The 22,853-nt window shown below is 50.6% G+C and overlaps 1 protein-coding gene across 4 annotated transcripts in view; it reads left to right on the forward strand.

Annotated features, from left to right (window-relative positions):
* Positions 1 to 22,853, forward strand: part of VWF (von Willebrand factor) — a 137,167-nt gene that overhangs the window by 39,524 nt on the left and 74,790 nt on the right. The window contains exons 1-8 of one of the 4 annotated variants that reach the window (XM_072766162.1): positions 5,613 to 5,926; positions 6,155 to 6,291; positions 6,767 to 6,905; positions 8,000 to 8,100; positions 11,748 to 11,943; positions 12,571 to 12,786; positions 16,561 to 16,801; positions 22,612 to 22,706. In XM_072766162.1, coding sequence (XP_072622263.1) covers positions 5,677 to 5,926; positions 6,155 to 6,291; positions 6,767 to 6,905; positions 8,000 to 8,100; positions 11,748 to 11,943; positions 12,571 to 12,786; positions 16,561 to 16,801; positions 22,612 to 22,706 — 1,375 coding nt within the window. In that variant the 5' untranslated portion in view covers positions 5,613 to 5,676. Of the gene's footprint in view, positions 1 to 5,612; positions 5,927 to 6,154; positions 6,292 to 6,766; positions 6,906 to 7,999; positions 8,101 to 11,747; positions 11,944 to 12,570; positions 12,787 to 16,560; positions 16,802 to 22,611; positions 22,707 to 22,853 lie in introns of those variants that run through there. The other 3 variants (XM_072766161.1, XM_072766165.1, XM_072766163.1) reach the window with 3 other exon arrangements.

Raw genomic sequence — 22,853 nt, forward strand, 5'->3', positions numbered from 1 at the left:
GATTCTCTGGGGTAAGATAAGAGTGTACTGGTCGTCTATTGTTGTGTAACAAATTACCTCAAACTTAGCAAACAGCAAACATTCATTATCTTACAGTTTCTATATGTTAGGAACCTGGGTATGGCTGAGTCTGGCCCAAGATTTCTCATGAAGTTGCAGTCAAGTCTTTGGCTTGCACTGTGGTCTTATCTGAAGGCTCCATTGCGACTTTGAAGCTCAGTCATGTGATGGTTGGCAGGCCCTGGCGCCTCACCATGTGGACCTCTTGTGAAGGGATGCCTCGTGACATGATAGTTAGCTTCTTCTAGCGTGAGTGACCTCAGAGAGAGTGAGGGAGAGCAGCCAAGACAGAAGCCATGGTCTTTTAAAAACCCAATCTCTGAAATGACATCCTTCACTTCTGCTGTATTATGTCTACTAGAAATAAGTCAAAGTATCCAGTCCATGTTCAAGGTGAGGGGATCACACGACGTCATGAATACAGGAGGTGGGACCATGGTGGGGAGCATCTTAGAGGCTTCCTGGCTCAGGGAGTGTGGTGGATGGGGAGTGGGAGGGAAGAGAAATTGCCCAAAAGAGCATCAGGGGGAGGATATGGAGCATATATGGGGAGGGCTGGAGCTTAAATACTCCTTAGGCCTTCACTACCCTCTGTATTCCTCTGTTCCTGTTAGGAGTTAGGGCAGCTCCAAGCAAAGCCGTGGTTTCCCCCAAACTTCCCTTTCTGTAACCCCAAGCCTCTCTTCCTCTTCCTGTCCTCTGCAACACATACTTCCCAGAAAAGTTCTGCCAATTTGGTTCCCATCGAACTGTAAATGTTTGGGCAGGGTCAACGAGGGAGGATCATGCTTATCCACAGGGACTATTCCTCGAATAAATAAAGCCCTGGTTAGTATTTCAAACTCCTGAGGGAAGAGTGTGGAAGGTTCTCTTCTGCAGCTGGAAAGGTGTGAGTGGAGGGTTTCTCGTTTGCCCATCCTATGCACATGGACAGGTGGCGTAGCAGAGGCCTGGGGGCCTGGGTGGTGGACTTGCTCATCCTGGCCGGAATTCCAGTCCCATTTCCCAGCTAGGTGACTTCTGGCAAACCGTCTGATCATTTGCAGCCTCAGTTTCCTAATCTGTAACACAGGGGTGATAACAACGGCTTCATCTGGAGGAAGCTGTTACCTGACACAAAGTAAGCACTCAATAAACATTAGCCGTCTTCATCCCCGCAGCCCCTGCAGCCTCATTCAGCAGGATCAGGGAAGGACTGAGACACAGGCAGGCACCCAAAGGAGTCTGGCATGGGGAGGGCTCTGGGGCGTGTGGTGTGGCTGGGGCTGTCGGGGCAAGCAGGAGAGTCAGAGTCTGGGCCTGCCTTGGGCTTGGCTGTGGGGCAGGGGAGAGCCTTGGTGTAACTTATTACTCGTCTGGTTCTGGATAACTTCTGATGCATTCTAACCCAGCCCTGTGATTCACCTTTAGGATTCAAGCTGTCTGTTCTGAAGCCTTCGGGAAGACAGACTTCCACACTAGCTATAACAGAGACAGTGAGCAGGGCCAATGCCTGTCCAGTGAGAGCAGGTACTCCTAGGTAGCTGGGCTCACCTGGGGAATCTGAGTGCCCAAGTTCATGGAAACTCTCCTGGGGCCTGCCCCAGCCAGTACTGGGTTTTTTTGGAGTCACACCAGTCCTTCTTCAGGACAAGCCAGTGTACCACCTTTAGAAGCCAGGGCTCTTCAATAAATAAATTTATTATAATTATTTATTAAAGGCATCTGGTGGCTCAGTTGGTTGCGAGTCTGACTCTTGGTTTTGGCTCAGGTTATGATCTCACAGTCATGAGATCAAGCTCCGCGCCAGGCTCTGCACTCAGGAGGGTGTCTGCTTGAGATTCTCTCTCCCTCTCTTTGCCCCTCTTCCCACTGTCTCTTTCAAATAAATAAATGAATCTTAAAAACAAAAAATAGAAGTAGAGGAAGCCAGGGCTTTTCTCCACTCAGTCTCTATATCCAGACTCAGCTATACAGATGCCCCTTGCAATAGGCCTGTGTATGCCCAGGCTCAGAATGACTCAGGCTGGGCCCTCACAAAATCAGGCTTATGAGAAACTGCAGGAGCCAACCCATGAGGCAGTGTTGGGTGGTCTCAAGTGCTTTGGGCTCTGAAGCCAGACAGAATGCCCACATGCAAATCCCTATCTGAGGACCTTGAGCCTTTGGGTGAGTTTTCCTCTGTGGCTTACTTTCTTCATCTGTGAACTAAGGGTAATGATGACTGCTTCATGGAAGCAGTAAACAAGATGTACTCATGGAGCACTTAGAAATGCACCTTGCAAGCACCTGCATGGCTCAATCAGTTAAGTGTCTGACTTTAGCTCAGGTCATGATCTTAGGGACTCCTGACGGAGTCCCACATCAGACTCCCTACTCAGCAGGGAGCCTGCTTCTCCCTCTCCCTCCCCCCTCCCTCTCATGTTCTCTGATTCTCTTTCTCCCTGTCCAATAAATAAATACAATCTTAAAAAAAAAAGTATCTTGCACATTTGGTGGAGATCATGTTATTGTGATTTAGAGGCAGGCTTTGGTACAAACTTACATTGGGGGAGTCTGTGTTGCTTTGCTAAGGGCCTGGGGGTTGGCATTTCTGTAGGCTGCCAGAACAGGATGGAAGCAGATGGGCTGAACAGAGAAGCCCCGTGGAGGACTCACTTACTGCAAACAAAAGGGTTTATTTTAGAAGAGGTAGTGTGTTTCCATCAGATGAGAGATTTCTTTCCATTTTCTTCAAGACGATGGATCTTTATTCACTTATTGGGTCTGCTTTAATTTCTAGCTGTTCTGCTTTTATTTTTATTTATTTATATTTAAAGATTTTATTTATTTATTCATGAGAGACACAGAGAGATGCAGAGACATAGGCAGAGGGAGAAGCAGGCTCTCTGCAAGAAGGAGGGGCTTGATCCTAGGACTCTGGGATCATGACCTGAGCCAAAGGCAGACCCTCAACCACTAAGCCACACACCCAGTTGCCCCTGTTCTGCTTTTTATGCTATTTTAAGAATCACCTCTTCAGTGATTCACCACACTTCCATTGCCCACCTTCTCCATCAGGTGGTGGGCCAGCTGTTTGTGGGGAGCTGCCTTTTGCTGGTTGACCAACTATCTGACTGGGAATGTCCTGACTGTCGTGCTCTGGGCAGAGGCTGGGTGACTTGCCCTGTAGCTTTTGTTCTGGTCAATTCTAGCTCCTGGGGCCAACTCCTAGCCCAGCAACTTCCCCATCTGTGTTCTTGGGTTTCCTGTGCTCTCAGTTTCGTCCTCAGTTATACCAAGTCAATCAGCTAAATGTAGTATTTAGACTTGATTCCTGAGGCACTTCAGAACACAGGTCAGTGGGGGTCAGAGCAGGAAATCAGATTGGACAATTAGATTCTAGCTCTGAAAGTTTTGCTTGTGAATGTTTGTTTGTACATGTTTGTACGTTGACCCATCTTTTCCTAGGCCTTGTCAGAGCTGATGCAGGTCCACTTTCATACTCAGATAAGAGCGCTCCTGAGAAAACAGAGAAAGGTCAGGGGAAGAATTCCCACCCACTTTATTGCCATCGGGTCAAGACATTAGACACAAAGGGCCACCCCACTCTGTTTGCAGAATGATGGTGGGTTCTGAGAAATCACTGTTTTAGAAAGGCTTTCCTGTGACCCCATGGATTTGGAATTTCAGCACATTTACAATCAACTGGGATGACCCTTGCCCCCACCTTCCTGCCTGTGCTACTCTGCCTTCCATGGATGGTGACTCCTCACTCTTGCTCCCCTTTGGGGGCAACAAAGTGGGAAGACACGAGCTGTTCCTACTTCAACACTTCTGACACCAAATGTGTGTGGTTTTCCCCCAAGCTAACCAAATCTTCGACTTTCTGGAAACCAACTGGGTGTCCTATAGTTCAATTCTGACACTAACGACCAGGAATCAGTGCAGACCCAGCAGGTTAAGGGCTCGATCCCCTCAGACAGCCTGACTTCAGATGCTGATCACAAGTACTGGGTTCTCAGGGTGCCCTCATCTGTCTGGCTTGGCTACCAGTTGGGGGTTCCCACAATGCCTGATTCAGGGTCAGTAATTTGTGAGAGTGGCTCACAAAACTCAGGCATTTTACTTATTATTACTGGTTTGCTATGAAGGATATTATAAGGGATACAAATCAAAAGCCAGATGAAGAGATGCATGGGGCAAAGACCAGAAGTGTCCTGAGCACAGGAGCGTCTGTCCCTGTGGAACTGGGGTGTGGCCACCCTCCTGCTTGTGGATACATTGACGAACCCAGAAACTTGCCAAGTCCTCTTCTTTAGGGGTTTTAATGGAGATTTTATTACACCGGCATGATGGATCATCAATCCTCAGCCTCTCTCCTGTCCCTGGAGGCTGGGGGGAGGGATGGGGGGTGCTGAAAGTTCCAACTCTCATCTTGCCTGGGTCTTTCTGGTGAGCAAGCCCCCCTGAAGCTACTAGCCAGGGGCCCACCAAGAGTGGTTTCATTAGAGCAAAAGATGCTCCTATCACCCAGGATATTCCAAGGGTTTTAGGAGCTCTGTGTTAGGAACCAGAAATAAAGACTGTATTTTTTATTATCACAGAGGGTGATGCTGACAATGATCTGGGGCCTCCCTAATTTCTCCTAATTTCTTCTGGGCTGAGTGTAGCTTCCTGTCCCAGGAAGAGGTCAGCTGCCCTGGGGGGACAGTCGGAGGACACTCATAGTATGCTGAGGCTCCTCTCCCTGGCCCTGCCTTCCAGCACACACTGAAGGCAGGACCACACCTGGATGCAAAGCTATGCCTGCCGTGCCCTTCAGTGCTAGTGTGGGCCTGAGGCGGCAGGTGGAGGGGGCCTGTGGAGCTTATCTTTGATAGATGAGCGGCTGGAATCTCTCTGCTGCCTCTGAGAACCCCCTGATCATGTGACGGAGCCAGCATCAGCCCTGGGGGGTGGGCCGGGGTGGCACTGGCTATTATACCCTCTTAGGCGGAACTTGCGGTTTAGACAGGATTAGTGCTGTGGAGAACAGGTGTCTGCAGTTTGGAGGTCAAGGGTGACTGGGTGGGAAGGAGGGCCCCCTACTTTTACAGAATGGCCATGGTGTGTGTCTATATTTATTTTTCTGAAAAGTAGAAGGCCCAGATGGGAGGAAGTACATAGAAGGAGTTTGGGAAGGGATCCAGATGCCCGCTTCAGCTTCAATGGGCCCATTGTAGTCTCTGGAGATGGGATTGCCCTGAGCTGGGGTGGGGCCTATAGGGGATCACTGGAGACCTTGGCAGAGGTTCCCCCCTCCACCCCACATGGACACTCTCCAGGATGTGTGGTCACTGGTTGGAAGTGCACAGGGCCAGCCGCATGGCTGGGTTGTGGTCTGGGGGAGGACGGAACAGGGTCAGGTGGAGGGTGAGCTGAGGGCTCTGCAATGGGGAATGATGAAGGGGAGTCCTCGTACCCACCCACAGATGTGTCAGCCTGAGCTAGGGAACTGGCTTGGGTGGTGGTGAGATCATGGGCAGATGGCCTCCTGGCCCCCCATTGGCCCCAACTGAAGTCACACATTGACTTGCCCATGAGAAGGCCTTAGAGCCGCCCCTCGGCTGCGGGGCGAGGATGGCGCCCTGGCCCCTGCCCTGCTGAGCCTGGAGAATGCCTGTCTCACCCCCCCACACCCCCTGTTCTCCATCTGGGCTGGCCTTTCTGCCTGCTTGCCTCAGAGGCCTCTCCTGGGTCAGGCCATGGCCCAGAGCCCCCCACAACAGCAGTGCAGAGAAAGGCCTCCCCCAGCAGAGCCAGAACCTGTGGGGTGGCGGTGGGGAAGAACTGGGAGCCACCCTGAACTGGGAGCTCAAGCTGCGGCTTGTGTGTGTGGCTGTCACTTCTCTTGGTTGTCCTTTTGGTAAGTGAGGCATTGAGCTGAAGATCCACCTCTGACCTCTTGTGGTGTGAGGTCTGGGACCTGAGTTAGAGTCCCCCCGTCAAACTCGTTTTCAGACTGGGGTGTGGGGAAGGATGCCTGTGGCGTTCCACAGGGGTGCCCGGTGTGCCCATGCATCCCTCCTTTGCCACCCCAAGGGGAGCCCTTCCCCTCCTCCTGTGCTTAACGCCTTCCTCTGTGTCCCTCCAGGCGAGTGTCTGGTCACAGGACAGTCCCACTTCAAGAGCTTCGACAACAGGTACTTCACCTTCAGTGGGGTCTGCCACTACCTGCTGGCCCAGGACTGCCAGGACCACACCTTCTCTGTTGTCATAGAGACCGTCCAGGTGAGCTTGACTGCCACCAGTCAGGAGGTGGGGATGGGGTGGGGGCAAGGTGGTCCTAGCTCCTTTATGAGCTGCTGTGCTATGTGCTAGACCTCGCTCCTCCAGAGACTGGAGCGAGGAGGGAGAAATCTAGGGTGCACACGGCTCCCCTTGAGGATTGAAGTCCTAGTGTTGCTTTGGAACCACCGGCCCAAGCAACAGGAAGACAGCCAGAGGCCTAGAATAAAGACCAGACCTGGCCAAGGAAAGGGCGTGGGGAGCTGCGGGGCATGGGGATGTGGGGCCTAGGGCTTCGTCCTGGGATGCCTCCAGGGGGGCCTACTCACTGAGACCATTCTGGGAGAATAAAATTGTTTCTCCTAATGAGGCCTCGGACTGTCTGGGCTTGTGCTCTTTCTCTGAGTAAGTGGGTCCCAGGCTGGGGCGCTGGGCAGGGGGTTTGTGGTAACATCACCCTGGGCACCCCTCTTGGCAGTGTGCGGATGACCTGGATGCTGTCTGCACCCGCTCGGTCACTGTCCGCCTGCCTGGACATCACAACAGCCTTGTGAAGCTGAAGCACGGGGGAGGAGTCTCCATGGATGGCCAGGATATCCAGATTCCTCTCCTGCAGGGTGCGTTCCCTCCTCCTCCACTGGGGCCTGGGGCTGGTCCAACTCACCCCACAGAGCCCCCGCCCCTGCGCCTCAGCCATGCTAACTGCCCACCTCTTCTGTGAGGAGAGCTATCTGTGGAGGGATGGTTATTCTCAACATGCATCCTTGCAAAGAAGGAAAGCTTCCTGAAGGAGGGGGAGTGGAGGAACTGTCTGGAGGCAAGGGAGCTTTGCTCCAGGCCAGGGAGAGAGGGTAGAGGGGCAAAGGGGACCAAGAAGATTTGGTTTGAGCCAAAGGGATGAGTTGAGGGTTGGGCACAACAGTTCTGGTTGTGCTTTGAGGTGGGAGAGGAGCAGAAGCTGATGCGGGGAAGTTAGAGGGTGGCTGATGGTGGGTGAGACCAGAGCCTGTCATGGGGCAAAGCCAGGCGACCCCTGTGACCTGTGGGAAAAACCTATCCAGTGAATTTGCTGGGTGGCCCCACACCCTTTTGGTAGCATAATTGCCACCTTCACCTTCAAAGTGGCTCTCAGAGCCCTCTGCCTTCTTGCCTGTGACCTCCATGGACCATGTGGCCCATTATCCTGGCATTACACATAGCAGGTCCACTTGTGTTTAATGCTGTGTGTGTCTCCCCATGAGGTACCTTCCTCCAGGGCAAGAGGTATGTCTCCTACCTCGTTTCCAGTGAGAACTGCTGCATTCAGCTCTGCATGCAGCATGGTGCAGCCTAGAAGTGGTGTGCAAGGGCCACAGGGGTGGGGAATGGGTTTCAGTGGGGGGCCAGGAGTGGTGTGCAAGGGCGGCAGGGGTGGGGAATGGGCTTCAGTGGGGGGCCAGCTCCTAAACCAAGGATGCAGAGGAGCCTCTGCCGCCCTCTTGTGCCAGTAGAGTGAATGGCAAGGCACAGCTGGGATACTGGGGCTCCTTTCTAGGGAAGGCTGTTTGTACTAAACTCACCTGGATTATCCTTCCTTCTGAAACCCCCTTATGTCTCATGGACATCCCTATCTGTCCCCAGCTCCCTGATTTCATTGTTACAGTCCTTTGTGAGAGACTCTGTCTCTCCCCTCTCGCTTCGGGGCCTACACCCCGTCCCTGTCCTGTTCCAGGTGACCTCCGCATCCAGCACACCGTGATGGCCTCCGTGCGCCTCAGCTACGGGGAGGACCTGCAGATGGACTGGGACGGCCGAGGCAGGCTGCTGGTGACGGTAGGTGCCCTCCCAAACACTGCCTCCCTGCCGCCTGGGCCTTACAAAGTGCCTCTTGTGCTCTGGCAGAGTGGCTTTATGTGGTGGGAGAAGAATTCCTCTCTCCCTGGGCCCTGCGCCCCCAGAGGGAGGAACAGGCCTCTCTTGTTTCGGAAAGACTGGTGTTTGTTGTCTCTAGGACCCTGGTTTGCCCTGGGGCTTCTGGCTTCTGGGGCTCTGGGACCTCAGGGGCTTCCAGACTGGGTGGACAGAGCAGCAGAGCCGGGCCAGCTCTCTGGGCAGGGCCTTTCCTGCTAGACCAGTGCCTCTCATGTTTTGGTCTTCAGACGCCATGGTACGCTTAAAAATTACTGAAGACCCCGATCTTTTACGAAGGTTATAGCTGTCAGTATTTATCATATTAGAAATTAAATCAGAGACTTAATATATGAATTTTATGAATTCACTTAAAATTACAATAATAACCTATTGCACCTGAAACTAATAAAATAATATATGTCAATGACACTGCAATAAAACCCCTAAGCAAAAAATGACAATAAAAAACCCACTACGTGTTAATATAAACAGCATTTTTTCTTGAAAAATAGCCATGTTTTCCGAAACAAAAATAAGTAGTGAGAAGAATACCATTGTTTTACATGTCTGCCAATTTCTTTAATGGCTGGCTTAATAGAAGACAGCTGGAGTCTCACATCTACTTCTGCATTCAATCCTTTGCAACATCATGTGTCATGTAGCCTCTCAAAAATTCCACTGCACACTTAGAATGAGAGGGGAAAAGCCAAATAACGTTGTTGTGTGATTAGGAAAATAGTTTTGGCCTCATGGACACCTTGAGAAGACCACACTTGGAGAACTGCTGCCCTAGATCATTCCTAGGATCTCTGGGGAATCCCCTCTGGTGCCCCAGGTCCTGTGTGCCATAAGTCCTTGGTATAATCCTGTGGTGGGCATCTGGGCATTCCTGATGAGATCCTGGTTTCTTCTGCCTCATGACACCGTATTCTTTCCCTTGTCATAGAGTCCTGGAGAGAGTTCCATATTAGTGACTTTCCTCTCTTATCTGAAAAAAAATCAACCTATGACCACAGACCACACAGCAGGAAGATTTTTGGAGAGTTTCTTGTCAGCCTCTCATTTGCAATTAGAAATAAAATCCCTTTCTGAAGCAAGAAAGAACTCACCCTGGGTCTCATGGTCATTTGCTTACAGAGTGAGGACCAGAACTCAGGTCTTCGGACTCCCTCACCTGCTGTGCCCTGGTCTTCAGGGAGGGTGCCCCCTACCCTGCCATCATCCATTCCACCTTCTCTGTAACTTCCCATATCACAGAAAGGGTGCTCTTGATCTGAAGGCTGAGGTTGCTCTTGAGTCAAGCCAAGGGGACTGAAGGGACGGGGGAAGATACATCTTAGTGGGGGATAGTGTGACAGCAGGCCCCAGGGGTGACCAGAGGGACTTTGGGGGGCATGAGGTCACTCACAGTCTGGGAATGAGGGCAGAAGAGAGGGCGCTGAGGCATGGATGAGGAGAGGGAAGACATCATGGATTTCACTGCTCAGCTGGGGCCTGACCTTGACCTCTGGCATTACCTTTCAGCCTGTGTCCTCAGGAGAACCTCATTCATTCATGAACTTAATCATTCGTTCAGTCATTCACTCAACACACATCTAGCGAATGTCCGCAGGCACCATTTGAGAGGCCTAGGTTACAACTGTGAAACAAAACAGATAAGAATCCCTGCCTCGCTTCACTTACAGTCCCCTTGGGGGAGACAGACAGTAAACAAAACCAACCAGTAAATTATATCACATATTAGAAGGTAATAAATCCCGAGGAGGTAAATAAAGCAGCGAAAGCGATAAGAAGTGTCAGGGTCAGAGGATTTACATTTTATTTTATTTATTTTAAAGATTTTATTTATTCATGAGAGACACAGAGAGAGAGAGGCAGAGACATAGGCAGAGGGAGAAGTAAGCTCCCTGTGGGGCGCCTGGGGAGCCTAATGTGGGACTTGATCAGATGCTCAACCACTGAGCCACCCATTTTTACATTTTAAACAGTGACAGCAGGGAAGGCCTCAGGGCCTAGTGTGGCAACACCTGAAATTTGTAAAGCAAACAAGGAAACATTATTCTCTCTTTTTAAAAAAGATTTTTATTTATTTATTCATGAGACATACACACACACAGAGATATATATAGAGAGAGGCAGAGATACAGGCAGAGGGGGAAGCAGGCTCCATGCAGGGAGCCCGACATGGGACTCGATCCTGGGTCTCCAGGATCATGCCCTGGGCCCAAGGCAGGCACTAAACCACTGAGCCACCTGGGCTGCCCTATTCTCTTTCTTTTATTGGTATTTCCTTGGGTGCATTTTTATATGGATCCAGAACCTTCCACTAGATTGTTCATCCTGCATCCTGTGAAGTCATAGCTGGAAGCTGGAAGGGACTCCTAGAGATGACCATGCGGAGCCCAGCCCTAGTGCACAATGGTGTCAAGCCCGGGAGGCCATCCGGCCATGTTCATCACCGGCAGAGCAGGAGTTAGGACTCTGGGGTCCCAGCCCTGGCTCCATCTTTGGATCAGGGCCCTCTCAATAGAAACAGGTGGAGGCGCGCAGCTGTAGAGTGTGAAAGGCAGGTTTGATGCCCCAAGCTGTCCGTGAGTGTGCACTTTGGGATCAGAATGATGGAGAACAAACCAGATGCTGGTGGCCTGGAGTTGGATCCTCAGAACGGTCTTGGTCACCCACAGGAGGCTGCCCCAGAGACCTTGCTGACCCTGGCTCCTCCGATCACACCCCCTAGACTCCTCCTTGGTTCATGGTCTTTTCTCTCCAATGACTTATAGTGGCTGAGTCAACTCCAGCTGGGAAAGTGTTCTTTGTCTCCAAATGTGAGCTCTGAGACTTGGACTATCATGGACTTAGCCTGCTACACAACTGCAGGTGTGACAGATACAAGTGTTCGGTAAAGGGGTCAAGAGGTGCTGACTTCACACTTGATTCTCATGGGTGGCAAGGCTGGTAGGCTCCAGCATCTCCCTGACAGGTGAGGGTGGTACAGAGCATGCTGGGCTGTGACTCAACCTGGCTGCTGGTCCCAGCTCTGCCACCTGCTCTGTGACCTTAGGCCAGGCACTTTCCCTCTCTGGGACTCATCTGTGTCCCTATCTGTAAGAGGCTACATGATCTCTCACACCCTTCTGGCAGGACTGCTCTTTGATTTTTTTTTTTTTAAGATTTTATTTATTTACTCATAAGAGACACAGAGAGGCAGAGACACAGGCAGAGGGAGAAGCGGTTCCCTGGGGAGCTGGATGTGGGGCTCCATCCCAGGTCCCCAGGATCACGACCTGAGCTGAGGGCAGAGGCTCAACCACCGAGCCACCCAGACGCCCCTGCTCTCTGACTCTTAATTAATGACAAGAGCCTCATGTTTCCAATGCTAAGCTTACACCCCAGTAAGCTCCCTCTGCCCTGCAGCCTTGGGCTTAGCTGCGGTTTATTAAATTCGTCTTTATTTTTCACCCAGGGAGTGTTTTTTATTTTTTATTTTTTATTATTAAAACCATCTCATTAGCGACAGGAAGCTGCGCTGCCTCGGCGGCGGCCCCACGGTGGTCTGCCTCTCCCTGCAGCTGTCCCCGGTCTACGCGGGGAAGACGTGCGGCCTGTGTGGGAACTACAACGGCAACCGGGGGGACGACTTCGTGACGCCCGCAGGCCTGGCGGAGCCCCTGGTGCAGGACTTCGGGAACGCCTGGAAGCTGCACGGGGCCTGCGACAACCTGCAGAAGCAGCACAGCGATCCCTGCAGCCTCAACCCGCGCCAGAGTACGTAGCCCGGGGGGAGGGGGCCCTGGCCGAGCCCCCTCCCGCCCGAGGTCTGCGGCTTCCAGGGCGTTCCAGGGCGCGGCGCACCGAGCTGGGGGGACAGGGGCACTTTGCTTGTACCGTCAGCATTTGACGATCTGCCTCTGGATCATTTACGCCTCAAAGTCCCTCGACTGCGCATCCCGCCCCCCGGGGGCTGAACCCTGGGCAAGGAGAATAATCCGTGTTTCCTGTCCCTGGATCTTCTCAGTCTGTCGGGGCAGCAGCCACACAGCCCCAGAATTAAATTATCGTTAGATAAATGCACTGGGGTGGCCAGTGGCAGATTTATCTGTGGCAGCATTTCAGGTCCGCATTAATTTCCTCCCCTTACTCAGCCCATCCTGGAACTATTTCTCCTCTCCGTCAGCGGTGTGGCGCCCTGGAAATGCAGTTTATTTGCATTTAAGCCAAACGTAATTAGAAACGTTTATTGGCTGCAGGAGAAAAATCATGGTGATTTCCAGAGGCCCGGGGCAGGCAGCTGGGCAGGGAGCGCAGCCCGGGAGGAGCTGGTGGGGGCACTGCGGGGGGTGCCGGGGGCGGGGGCGGGGCTCGCGGCGTGCGCACTGCTCTGTCCCGCCACAGCCCGGTTTGCGGAGGAGGCGTGCGCGCTGCTGACGGCCCCGAGGTTCGAGCCCTGCCACCGCGCGGTGGGTCCTCAGCCCTACGTGCAGAACTGCCGCTACGACGTCTGCGCCTGCTCCGACGGCAGAGACTGTCTTTGCAGCGCCGTGGCCGACTACGCCGCAGCCTGTGCCCGGAGGGGCGTGCACATCGCGTGGCGGGAGCCCGGCTTCTGTGGTGGGTGCCCTCCCTGGCCGCCAGCACCCCCCCACCCCCACGGCCCAGCCGAGCCCTCCTCGGGTGCCTTGCACACGGCTCGTCCTTTTCCAAGCACTGTCTCTGCGTTAGTGCATTCAGAACCGGGCCCGAGCGCCTGGGTCACGAGGACTGTCCATGTGCAGCCACTTTCCCCTCCCATCTCCAGCAGGACACGGTGGTGGGGACTGGCTCCCCTACAGGACAGTGGGATCCTTCTGGCTTGTTCTGGCAGCGCGAGCAGCACCCCCCTACCTGGACGCCAAGAACCTAGCAGGCGCTGCAAGCAGAGCTTGCCTGTGGCTGCTGCCACCTAGCGTTCGATACGCGTATGGCCCGGTTGCAGGGAGAATGGGTCCCAGATCCCAAAGGGTCTCTGCACGCAGGAGGGTCTCAGGAAGGCAGTGGGGGAACGCACTTATCAATCCTTCGCTTATAACTCCAGGCCAACCATCAGAGGACTTCTGGCCCAAATCTCTGGCATTGATGAAGTTATGTCAAGTTGGATGCCATCATTGTCCACAGCCGACTTTGGAGTCTCACTCTGCCATGTTAGATTTCTGCCACCAGAGCTGGTATCTGCTCAACATTCTGGCCCCTTGAGCGGCTACATAGCACTCACTTTGTTGTTGGTGCTGCTGCTCTGGGAACATGTGCTGGGTGGCCCAGTATGGTCAGGCAAAGCCAGTGGTGTAGAGCCTGAACCCTCTACCATTTTGAGGCATAGGTGGAAACTGCTTCTCTACTAGGTGCTGTCACACCGAATAAAAGGATAATTAGATTAATGCAGGGGCAACCAAGGAAGGCTTTCTGGAGGCAGTGTACTTGACTGGGCTTTAAAAAGGCACCATCTTGGCAGAAAAGAGCTGTTCATGGTGAGACAATGGTAGTGATGGAAATTAGGATATTCTGGGATGAGGTATCATAAATACTCTGATTTTTAGGGTGAAGTAGATGTGGTCAGAAATGAAAATGTTAGTGATCCCGGCAGAAGCAGGAAAATAGGAGCTATGAGAAATGGTGAAAGGCTATAATATATCATGTATTTGAAAAGAAAGGACGAGGGCTCTAGAAGTGTCACTGTTGGGGCCCAATGAGCCAACTCATGTTTGGAGTCTAAGCAATGTCGTAAACAAGAGGAGCAGAGGCAGAAGTAAGGACAAAAGTGCCCATACCATGTCTATGCACGCATGCAGTTGTGCTACCCTGTCCCTCTGGGTCCAGGACGCCACAGTGTCATGGCCAGCAGCTGGAGGAGTGGAGTCTGAGGCCTTGCTGGAACTGTAACTTCCCAGCTCTATGGCCTTGAACTCTTCATCTCGCCCTCCACAATTTAGCTTCCTCGCTGGGGTTTGCTGTTTAGAAATTGGGCAAAGTAATGAGGAGGAATGGCACAACTGTTCATGAATATGGTTGTCTGCCATATTATGGTGGTTGGCCACCAATATTAGGGATTCTTCATTATCAGTGTGCTAGGGCATCTGAAGGGTTTCCTAATTTAGGACATTGTCCCTCAGAAGCTGAGGGCTTACTGACATATTCTGTAATCTCAAAAGAACTGCCCTCCTTCACCTCCACTGGGAGCAGAACAAGAGAGAACAGGGACTGGGAGTTGGTTAGGGAGGCAGAAACTGTGGGGGTCCTGGGAAGGCATTTCTGTCTCTATGGGCTTCTGTGGAGGTGAACTAGACAAAGGCTGCCCAGATGGCCCCAGTTGCCTGAACCCGAGGAGGGTGGGCATTTTCCTCTTGAAAAATGAACAGAGCTCCCTAACCCACTAACTCCATCCTTAAGGAGAGCTCATACCAACTGGGGATGCTCACAGAGTGAAGGCTGATCATGCAGCTACTTTGTGGGATGCTGTGAGGCGATGAGGCAGAGGCACGCACATTTTTTTTCTTGTAACATGATGAGACCATGGGCTCCTTGCAGGCTGGCACCAAGTCTTACCATTGCTGCATCTGTGAGTCTAGCACAGCCCCTGGGACTCAGTGGGCACACAATAAACACCTGTTAAACTGAGGTGTGCACCACTGCTTCTGGGGAAGAAGGCCAAAGGAGAAATCCATTATGGCTCTAAGCCAGCTCTAGGGACGACAGTCTGTCAGAGAAAAAAAATCTCTCAGCTCCAGCTGCTCCTTAATGGGTTAAATGTGACCTTATTATCATAGGTTTGATGGATCAAAAGTGAGTTGCATCTTTATTGCCCAGCACACCCCATCTTAATCCACCCTGCTCTGAATACCCATTCACTGCCCCCAACCTCTCTGCTGGTTCAGAGAAAAATCCATGTCTAATATGGCTACAGAGTCCCCTCTCTTCTCAGCTGCCCTCAAACACAGAACCAGTTGCAGGAAGTGGGAGCTGCAGGGGCTCCCCAGATGTTCTCACCCCTGTGTCCGGGGTTCCTGGCCTGAGCTTCCTTTTACAGCTTCCATGACACGTGCTGCCATTGGGTTTCTACTGTAGAACTGGATTCCAATAGAGAGCAGAAGGATTCCAGTGGTCTTAGGAACAGTGTCCTCAGAGTGAGGTTCTCACTTCTCGGACAGCAGCTGATTAGCAATGGGAAAGCCTTCAGAAAGGGCAAAGTGCTTCCTGCACCCCACCCTCCACCATAAAGAATTTCATCATTGGGGTGCCTATGGGAATAGGCCAGGATCCAGGAGTGCCAGGTCTTCGTAGGCACTGGAAGACCCAGTCTCTGGCCCATCCCTCCCTTCTGGAGCCCACTGAGCTGGGGCTGTTTCCCCACTCATCATCACGATAAAGTAGCAGGGAGGATTTGCCACATGCTGGGCATTACTCAGACCTGGTTGGTGCACTGAACCTTCACAACAACCCCGGGTGGGTTTTAGTCTGGTCCAGCAAGGAAACTGCTCTAGGTCACTTTGTAACTAATGGCAGAACTGGGGCTCGGACCCAGGAATTTGGGAGACAGCCCATTGGCTTCCCTGTGTTGCTGTTTGCCACCCATCCTCTTGGCTCCTGTGTGCTGGGCTATTTCTCTGTGGGAGGCCAGAGGAGGGGAGGGGGAGGGGGGGTAGGTGGGGAGGCGGGGTGGCCTACTTTGCTAGCGCAGGTACAGGGTGGCCCTGCTCTCTGTGGCCGTCCTTGAAAGCATGGCTCCTAAGGGGTGGTTTCCTTTTTAGAGCGTAATGGTGGAGAGCATGAGCTTTTGGGTCATGGAAAACTGGGTTCACATCCTGCCTCTGCTTCTGCCTGGGAGGCATGATCTTGACAGTCACTTAGTTTATGTTTGCATTCTCTTTCCTCTAGGAAGGGGGCTATGAGATCTAGCTCAATGAGAGGCATAAAAGGTATACAAGCTGTGTGAAGGTATAAAAGCTGTATAAAAGGTATACAAGCTGTGTATACAGCAGGTGCTAAATTAATTATCATCATCCTGGGAGAAGTGCCCTTGCCTGCCACTCTCAGTTCTTTTTAATACTCATAGTGTCAAAATCCTCCCTATCCCTGTGTAGATATCCCAGGCTTTAAGGATTCAGAGATGGCTAAGGCAGGAGCCCTCTGGCTCAGCAGAGGGGAAACTGTGTGCATCCATTATTATCATAGACATCTGCGAGCCTGAAATCCAGTTTTGCTCATAGTGGGAAAGAAAGGTGGTGATCATAGAGATATAATTGGGGTCACAGCTGCAGGGGGTGGCAGCCCGAATCCTAGAACCACAGTCCTTGGCGTTGGCGTGTTTCCATGCTTCCACTGAGGCCCTCCTTCCTCTACCCTCTCTTCTAGCGCTGAGCTGCCCCCAGGGCCAGGTGTTCCTGCAGTGTGGGACCCCCTGCAACATGACCTGTCGCTCCCTCTCTTACCCGGAGGAGGACTGCAATGAGGTCTGCTTGGAAGGCTGCTTCTGCCCCCCAGGGCTGTACCTGGACGAGAGGGGAGACTGTGTGCCCAAGGCTCAGTGTCCCTGTTACTATGATGGTGAGATCTTTCAGCCCGAAGACATCTTCTCAGACCATCACACCATGTGGTAAGTGCTAGCAGCAGGACCAGGGACCTCAGGAGTGGCAGAGCTTGTCAGGAAAATGGTCTTCTGGGTCCTTCATTTCACGGTTGGGAAACTGAGGCCCAGGAAGGGAAGTGCCTTGCCCTGAGTTGCACAGCAAGTCAGAAACAAAGCTTGGACTTCACCCAGCTCGAATGATTTCCTTACGTCGCTGGAAACTAGAGCAGAGTGCCAGTAGGATTTCCCATTTGTCTGTGCTAGGTCTTAGTTTCCCTTTCCAGAACAGTAAATGGGAGGGCTCCCTGTCCCCTCCCCTTTAGCTTCCTGGCAGTGAAAACAGACCACAGCAGGTTTGCCTTACTGGTGCATTGCTATCCTGACCTGCTTCATGCACTTCCCTGAAAAACAGCTCCAATCCCACATGCTTTGTGTGGCCCTTTGCCAGTCAAGTCGGTTTCATGGTCTGTCACGGTCACAGGAGAAATGGGTAACATGTTTTGTTGGGCAAATGCTTCCTTGGCATGTTCTCTGCCCTGGGTGCTAGCCTAGAGGTTGGTGATCTAAAGGTGAACAAGACACAGTATGGGTCCCAAGGAAGATGATAGTCTATTAGGGAGACCTGATTATGGACTATTTCAGTCATAAAAGTAGAGAGAATAGTGTGATGAGCCCTAAGGCATCCATCCCCAGCTTCAGTGATTATTAACACTCTTCCATGCTTATTTATCCCCTTCTCCCCTCTTTGGCTGGAATAAAGAAAATCTCAGATATTATGTCATTTCTTTGAAAATATTTCATTATATATTTCTAACAGATAAGCACTGAAAAAAACCAAACCTAACAGTAATATCATTATTAAGCTAAGTATTTACAACAATTCCTGATAACACCTAATATTCCATCCATCTCCACTTTTCCCTGACTGTCTCAAAATGTCTTTTTATATATAATTGGTTTGTTCAAATAAAGTCCCAACAAGATCTGCACATTTGGCATGAAGCTTTTCCTCCTCACTTAGTGAGAGTGAGATGAATCTGTAGTCCTTCCCAATCTCTGGTACCCGAAGCAAGTTGATGACACCTGGAGTAAAATCGTGGTTGTCATTGGACTTGGATGTTGGCAAAATGTGTTTTATCTCCCATCTGCACTGTGGCCTCCCCTAAGAGTAGAAACCGTATCTTAGGCCCTGGTTCCCAGCACCTGACACTCTTCTGGCAGAAAATAAGTACAATTAATGTTTGCTGAGATGAAATAACTATTGTTTGGTAGGTTTTCCATTTTGTAGACATAAAAATCTCTACTCATTTGAAGTGGGCAGATTGCTTCCAATTGGGAGGAACTGGAGAAGACAGTGCAGGAGGTAGCTTGGGATTTGAGGAAGATTCTAGCAGTGGGTGTGGGGTAGGCCCATGGGATGGGGGCTTTGGGGTGGAGCTGAGGCCCCAGAGCTAAAGCACACAGGGAGCCTTCCCTCACTCATCCCCATGGTAAGTCCTCTGGGGGAGCGTGTGTTGTGGGAAGAGAAGAGAAGCCTGGAGGGATGTTGAGGGTCCTTGAAAGATAGGGTGAGGACTTGAGAGGTTTTAAACAGAGAGCAAGTAAACAGTCTGGAGGCATGTGTGTGTGGGAGGAGGGGGGCAGGGGGAAGGTTGCTGAAGATGGCCCTGAGGCTCTGAACTGGAATGCAAGGGAGGACCAGAAAAGCAAGAGGGCTCTTGCTTGCTTGTTGGTAGAGGGAAGATAATGAGTTTGGTCTTAGCTGAGATGACTGAGTTACCAAGAGGGCATATTGGTGAGCAATGGAAACGGTTGCTAGAATGATAGGTGCAGTTGGAACTTGATGCTGGACAAGATTTGTGGGTATAGTCATGGGAGTAGAGAGCTCTCCAAGGGTGTGGGCCAAGGAGCAGAAAAGGAGACTGAATCCAGAGCTTGGGGGATGATCAGAGGGCCAGGAGAAGAGAAAGAGGATCCTATGAGAGAGGCCAAAGGAAAAAGGCCAGCAAAAATCCATAACTAGGGCAGAGCCATATGGTCGAAGTGAAGGAAGCAGGGGATTAATAACATCATTTGGTTTGAGCGTGGGGGTCATTTTACTGCAGTTGTCCAGCTGTGATTTTTGGGGTGTTTCTTCCTGGGATCTTAAAACAACACTGTTAGGAGGCAAGCATTGCTTTTTTAGTAAAGAATTTGAGGCTTAGAGAGATGACCACTTTCCTAAATCACCTAGCAAGTGATAGAATCCAGGGATTCTTGAACTCTTCACATTACATGGAGAGGAGGCTGTTGAATTTGGCGATCAGATGGTCATGGTGGACTTCATGTTGAAGTAGTATGGTGAGGAAGGAAGCCAGAGGGTACGAGGCTGGGGTGACTTGGAGGGCAGGAGGCATATCGGAGGCACAGGAAAGGTGGGAGATGAGGTGTCTTCAGGCCAGTTGTCTGGTCATCAAACAGGCATCACAGTAGAGTGCTTGCTCTATTGCAAGCCAAGGTCTGGGTCAGAAGTTGATTATACACCTACCGGCAAGGATTTTCTTTTTTTTCTTTCTAAAAATAAAAGCAAGCTTTTGGGTTATGCCCAAATGACAGACAGACTGTGACATTTGGGGGAGGATATCTTTAAATCATGTATTAGTTAGAAACCAGAGGGCACAACTTCTGCATGTGTCCAGAGAGGGAAGGGCTGATTCTCTTGCTCACTCAATAAATTTTGATTGAGTAGCAGCCACATTAAAAATATTCAAAATCATTATATCAGAGAAATACAAATTAAAACTATGCGTGTTACTTCATATCTATTAAGAGTGGACAAATTTGAAATCTGGATAATGCCAAGTGTTGACAGGGCTGCAGAATATGAGGCCCCCAATCTGCTGCTGGTAGGACATATATTTGTTCAGATAACTCAATATCTTTCCAAAACCTAAATCTGATCATAATCACATGTGATGACATAACATACCCCTGCTTGGAATCCTTAATAGCTTCCCTTCAGGAAGCTTTAGGATAGAGACCAAATCCCTAAGATGGCCTTCCAGGCCCCATGCACTCAAGCCCCTGTCTACCTGTCCCCTCTCCAGTCCCCTGGCTTTCTTTCATGTGGAAGGGACATCTCTTCCTTCAAGTGAAGATCAGTTGCACCCCAGAGAGCAATTGGCACAGTTTATGCAAATTAGATATCCATACTTGCTATTTCCACAGCTCTGCTCTTGGGCATGTATACTAAAGAAATTCTCCGGGGCGCCTGAGTGGCTCAGTCATTAAGCATCTACTCAGGTCATGATTCCAGGGTTCTGGAATAGAGCCCTGCATTAGGTTCCCTGCTGAGCTTCTCCCTCTCCCTGTGCCCCTCCACTCCACTCATGGTCTCTCTCTCAAATAAAGAACTAAAATGTTTTTTAAAAATGCTCACACAGACTCTTAAGAGCACATGTTTGAAGATTTTTAAAAAAAGATTTTATTAACTTATTCATGAGAGACAGAGAGAAGGCAGAGACATAGGGAGAGGGAGAAGCAGGTGCCTTGCAGGGAGCCTGATGTGGGACTTGATCCTGGAACTCTGGGATCATGCCCTGAGCCAAAGACAGATGCTCAAGCGCTGAGCCACCCAGGAGTCCCAACGTTTGAAGATGTTAATCACAGTTTTGTTTGTAGTGGTGAGGAGCAGGTGACAATCCGTGCCCATCCCTGGGAGGGTATGTATGTAAAATGTAATGGATGCATACTATAGAGGGTTATCCAGCCTTAGAAGCACCAGGCAAGTAAGTATGTATTCGCAGGATTGATTTTTTTTTTTTTGAGAGAGAGAGAGTGGGAGGAAGAGGGGCAGAGGGAGAGAGAGAGAGAGAGAATCATAAGCAGACTCTATGCTCAACACAGAGCCTAACACAGGGCTCAATCTCATGACCCTGAGACATCACCTGAGCTGAAATCAAGAGTCAGATGCTTAGCTGACTGGGCCACCCAAATGCCCCAGCAGGACTGAATATTAAAACACGGTGCTAAAGAAAACAGAAGAACAGAGTGTGATAGACAATACTGCTTATAGAATTTAAACATACATATGTGCAAAATAAACACATATTTTATAAGAGTATATTCAGGCAGAGATACATGAAACAGAATAAAATTATATTAATTTTCTTTATTTATTGCTGCATAAAAAATTAACCCCAAATTTAGCAGCTTAAAACAATGAACATGTATAATCTCACCCAGTTTCTAAAGGTCAGGACTCCAGGAGCGGTGTGGCTAGGTGGTTCAGCTCAGGTTGGCTCATAAGGTTGTAGTCAAACTGTTGGCTAGGGCTGCAGTCATCTGGAGACTTGACTGGTACTGGAAGGTGCATTCCCAGATCATTCTTACGGCTCTCAGCAGAAGGCTTAATTCAGTTTCTTGCCCCATGGACCTCTCCATTGGGCTGCTCATGAACTGGTTTTCCTAGACTGAATAATCCAAGAAAGAGCACCAAGACAGAAGCTGTAGTCTTTCATAACCTAATCTTAAGTGACATATGGTATGTCACTGTTGCCACATACTGTTGGTCACACAGACCAACCTTGGTGCAATAGTTGACACAAGAGTGTGAACACCAGGAGGTCACTGGGGGCCATTTAGGAGATCAGATATCATAAAAATAGTTGCTCATGTTAGGGAAGGGGATAGGGATTAGCAATATATTGAATACTTTATGCAAAGCCTTTTGCAGCTGTCTGCTGAGGAGAAAATGAGCAAGACCAGTCATGGCTTCTACCCTCTTAGATTTTATAGTCCAGTGACAGAGAGAAAGATGTTAACTAAATATTAATTCTAATACATGCAAAGTCACAAGGGTGGGAGGAAGAGAGAAGTACATGGTCTATGAGTGTTTGAAATGGGCTAGAGGAAGAGTAGGCAGGGGCTTGAGTACATGGGGCCTGGAAGGCCATCTTAGGGATTTGGTCTCTATCCTAAGGCCTCCTGAGGGGAAGCTATTGAAGGAATCCGAGCAGGGATGTGACATAATCAGCTTTAGGTTTTGAAAAGATAATTGGGCTTCCAAGAGAAGTGTGTTTTGTACAATAATAGTTGCAGGGACATCATCCATTAGGAGTTTTTGCCTTGTCCAGGTCAGAGGTGGAGTGGCTCATGGCAGTGGAGATAGAGATATTTTGGAGATGAAGTTCAAGGGCTGTGTGATGGGCAGATATAGCAGGTGGGGAGAAAGCGGTATCAGGCTGACCCCTCGTTTGCTGGTTTGTGAAACTGGATGGATGGTGGTGTTATGCAGTGTATCAGACCCTGAAGGAGCACTGGCTTTGGTGGTGGTGGTGGGGTGGTCATGACTTCAGTTTTGGACATACGGGGTTTGGAGTCTTTGAGACACCAAGACTGCTGTCATGTAAGTGCTTGAATATATGGATCTCAGGTTCAAGGGAGAGATCCCAGCTGCTAATGTGAATGTGCAAGTCGTCTCTGTCAAAGCAGCTGGGGATGTGGATGACAGCACAGAGTGACAAAAGAGAGCCGAGTGTGGAGCCAGCAGAGGGGTGGGCTTGAAGGAACAACTAGGAAAGTAGGAGAAAACCAGGAAAGATTTTTTTCTTTCCCTAGAAAAACAGAATAGTCACAGTGATGAATACTGTGGGAAGGGATCAGGTGAGAAAAGAACTGAAGAAATTCCATTAGGTTCAGTAACATGGAGGTCATTGGCAACCTTAGCAGGCAGTGTTTTCAATGAGTTATGGGACTGCCCCAAGTTGGAGGGGGCAGAGAGTTAGTGGGAGGTGAGGAAAAAGATCTGGCAAGTGTCACTGCTCTTGCAAAGCTGGGCTCTGACCTCCTCTCTGCAGCTACTGTGAGGATGGCTTCATGCACTGTACCACAAGTGGAGGCCTGGGAAGCCTGCTGCCCAACACGGTGCTCAGCAGCCCCCTGTCTCACCGCAGTGAGTACTACCCGCCCCCACCTGCCCCCTGCAAGGACTCTTCTTCATCTCCCTGCTGGGTTGCTCTTGTCTTTTTTTTTTTTTGGTGGGGGGGAGCTTCTCTGTTGTGCACGTGCGTTTGGGCTTAGGTCAGGATTGACACAACTT

This window comes from Vulpes vulpes, chromosome 8, assembly GCF_048418805.1.
Source record: "Vulpes vulpes isolate BD-2025 chromosome 8, VulVul3, whole genome shotgun sequence".
Lineage (NCBI taxonomy): Eukaryota > Metazoa > Chordata > Mammalia > Carnivora > Canidae > Vulpes > Vulpes vulpes.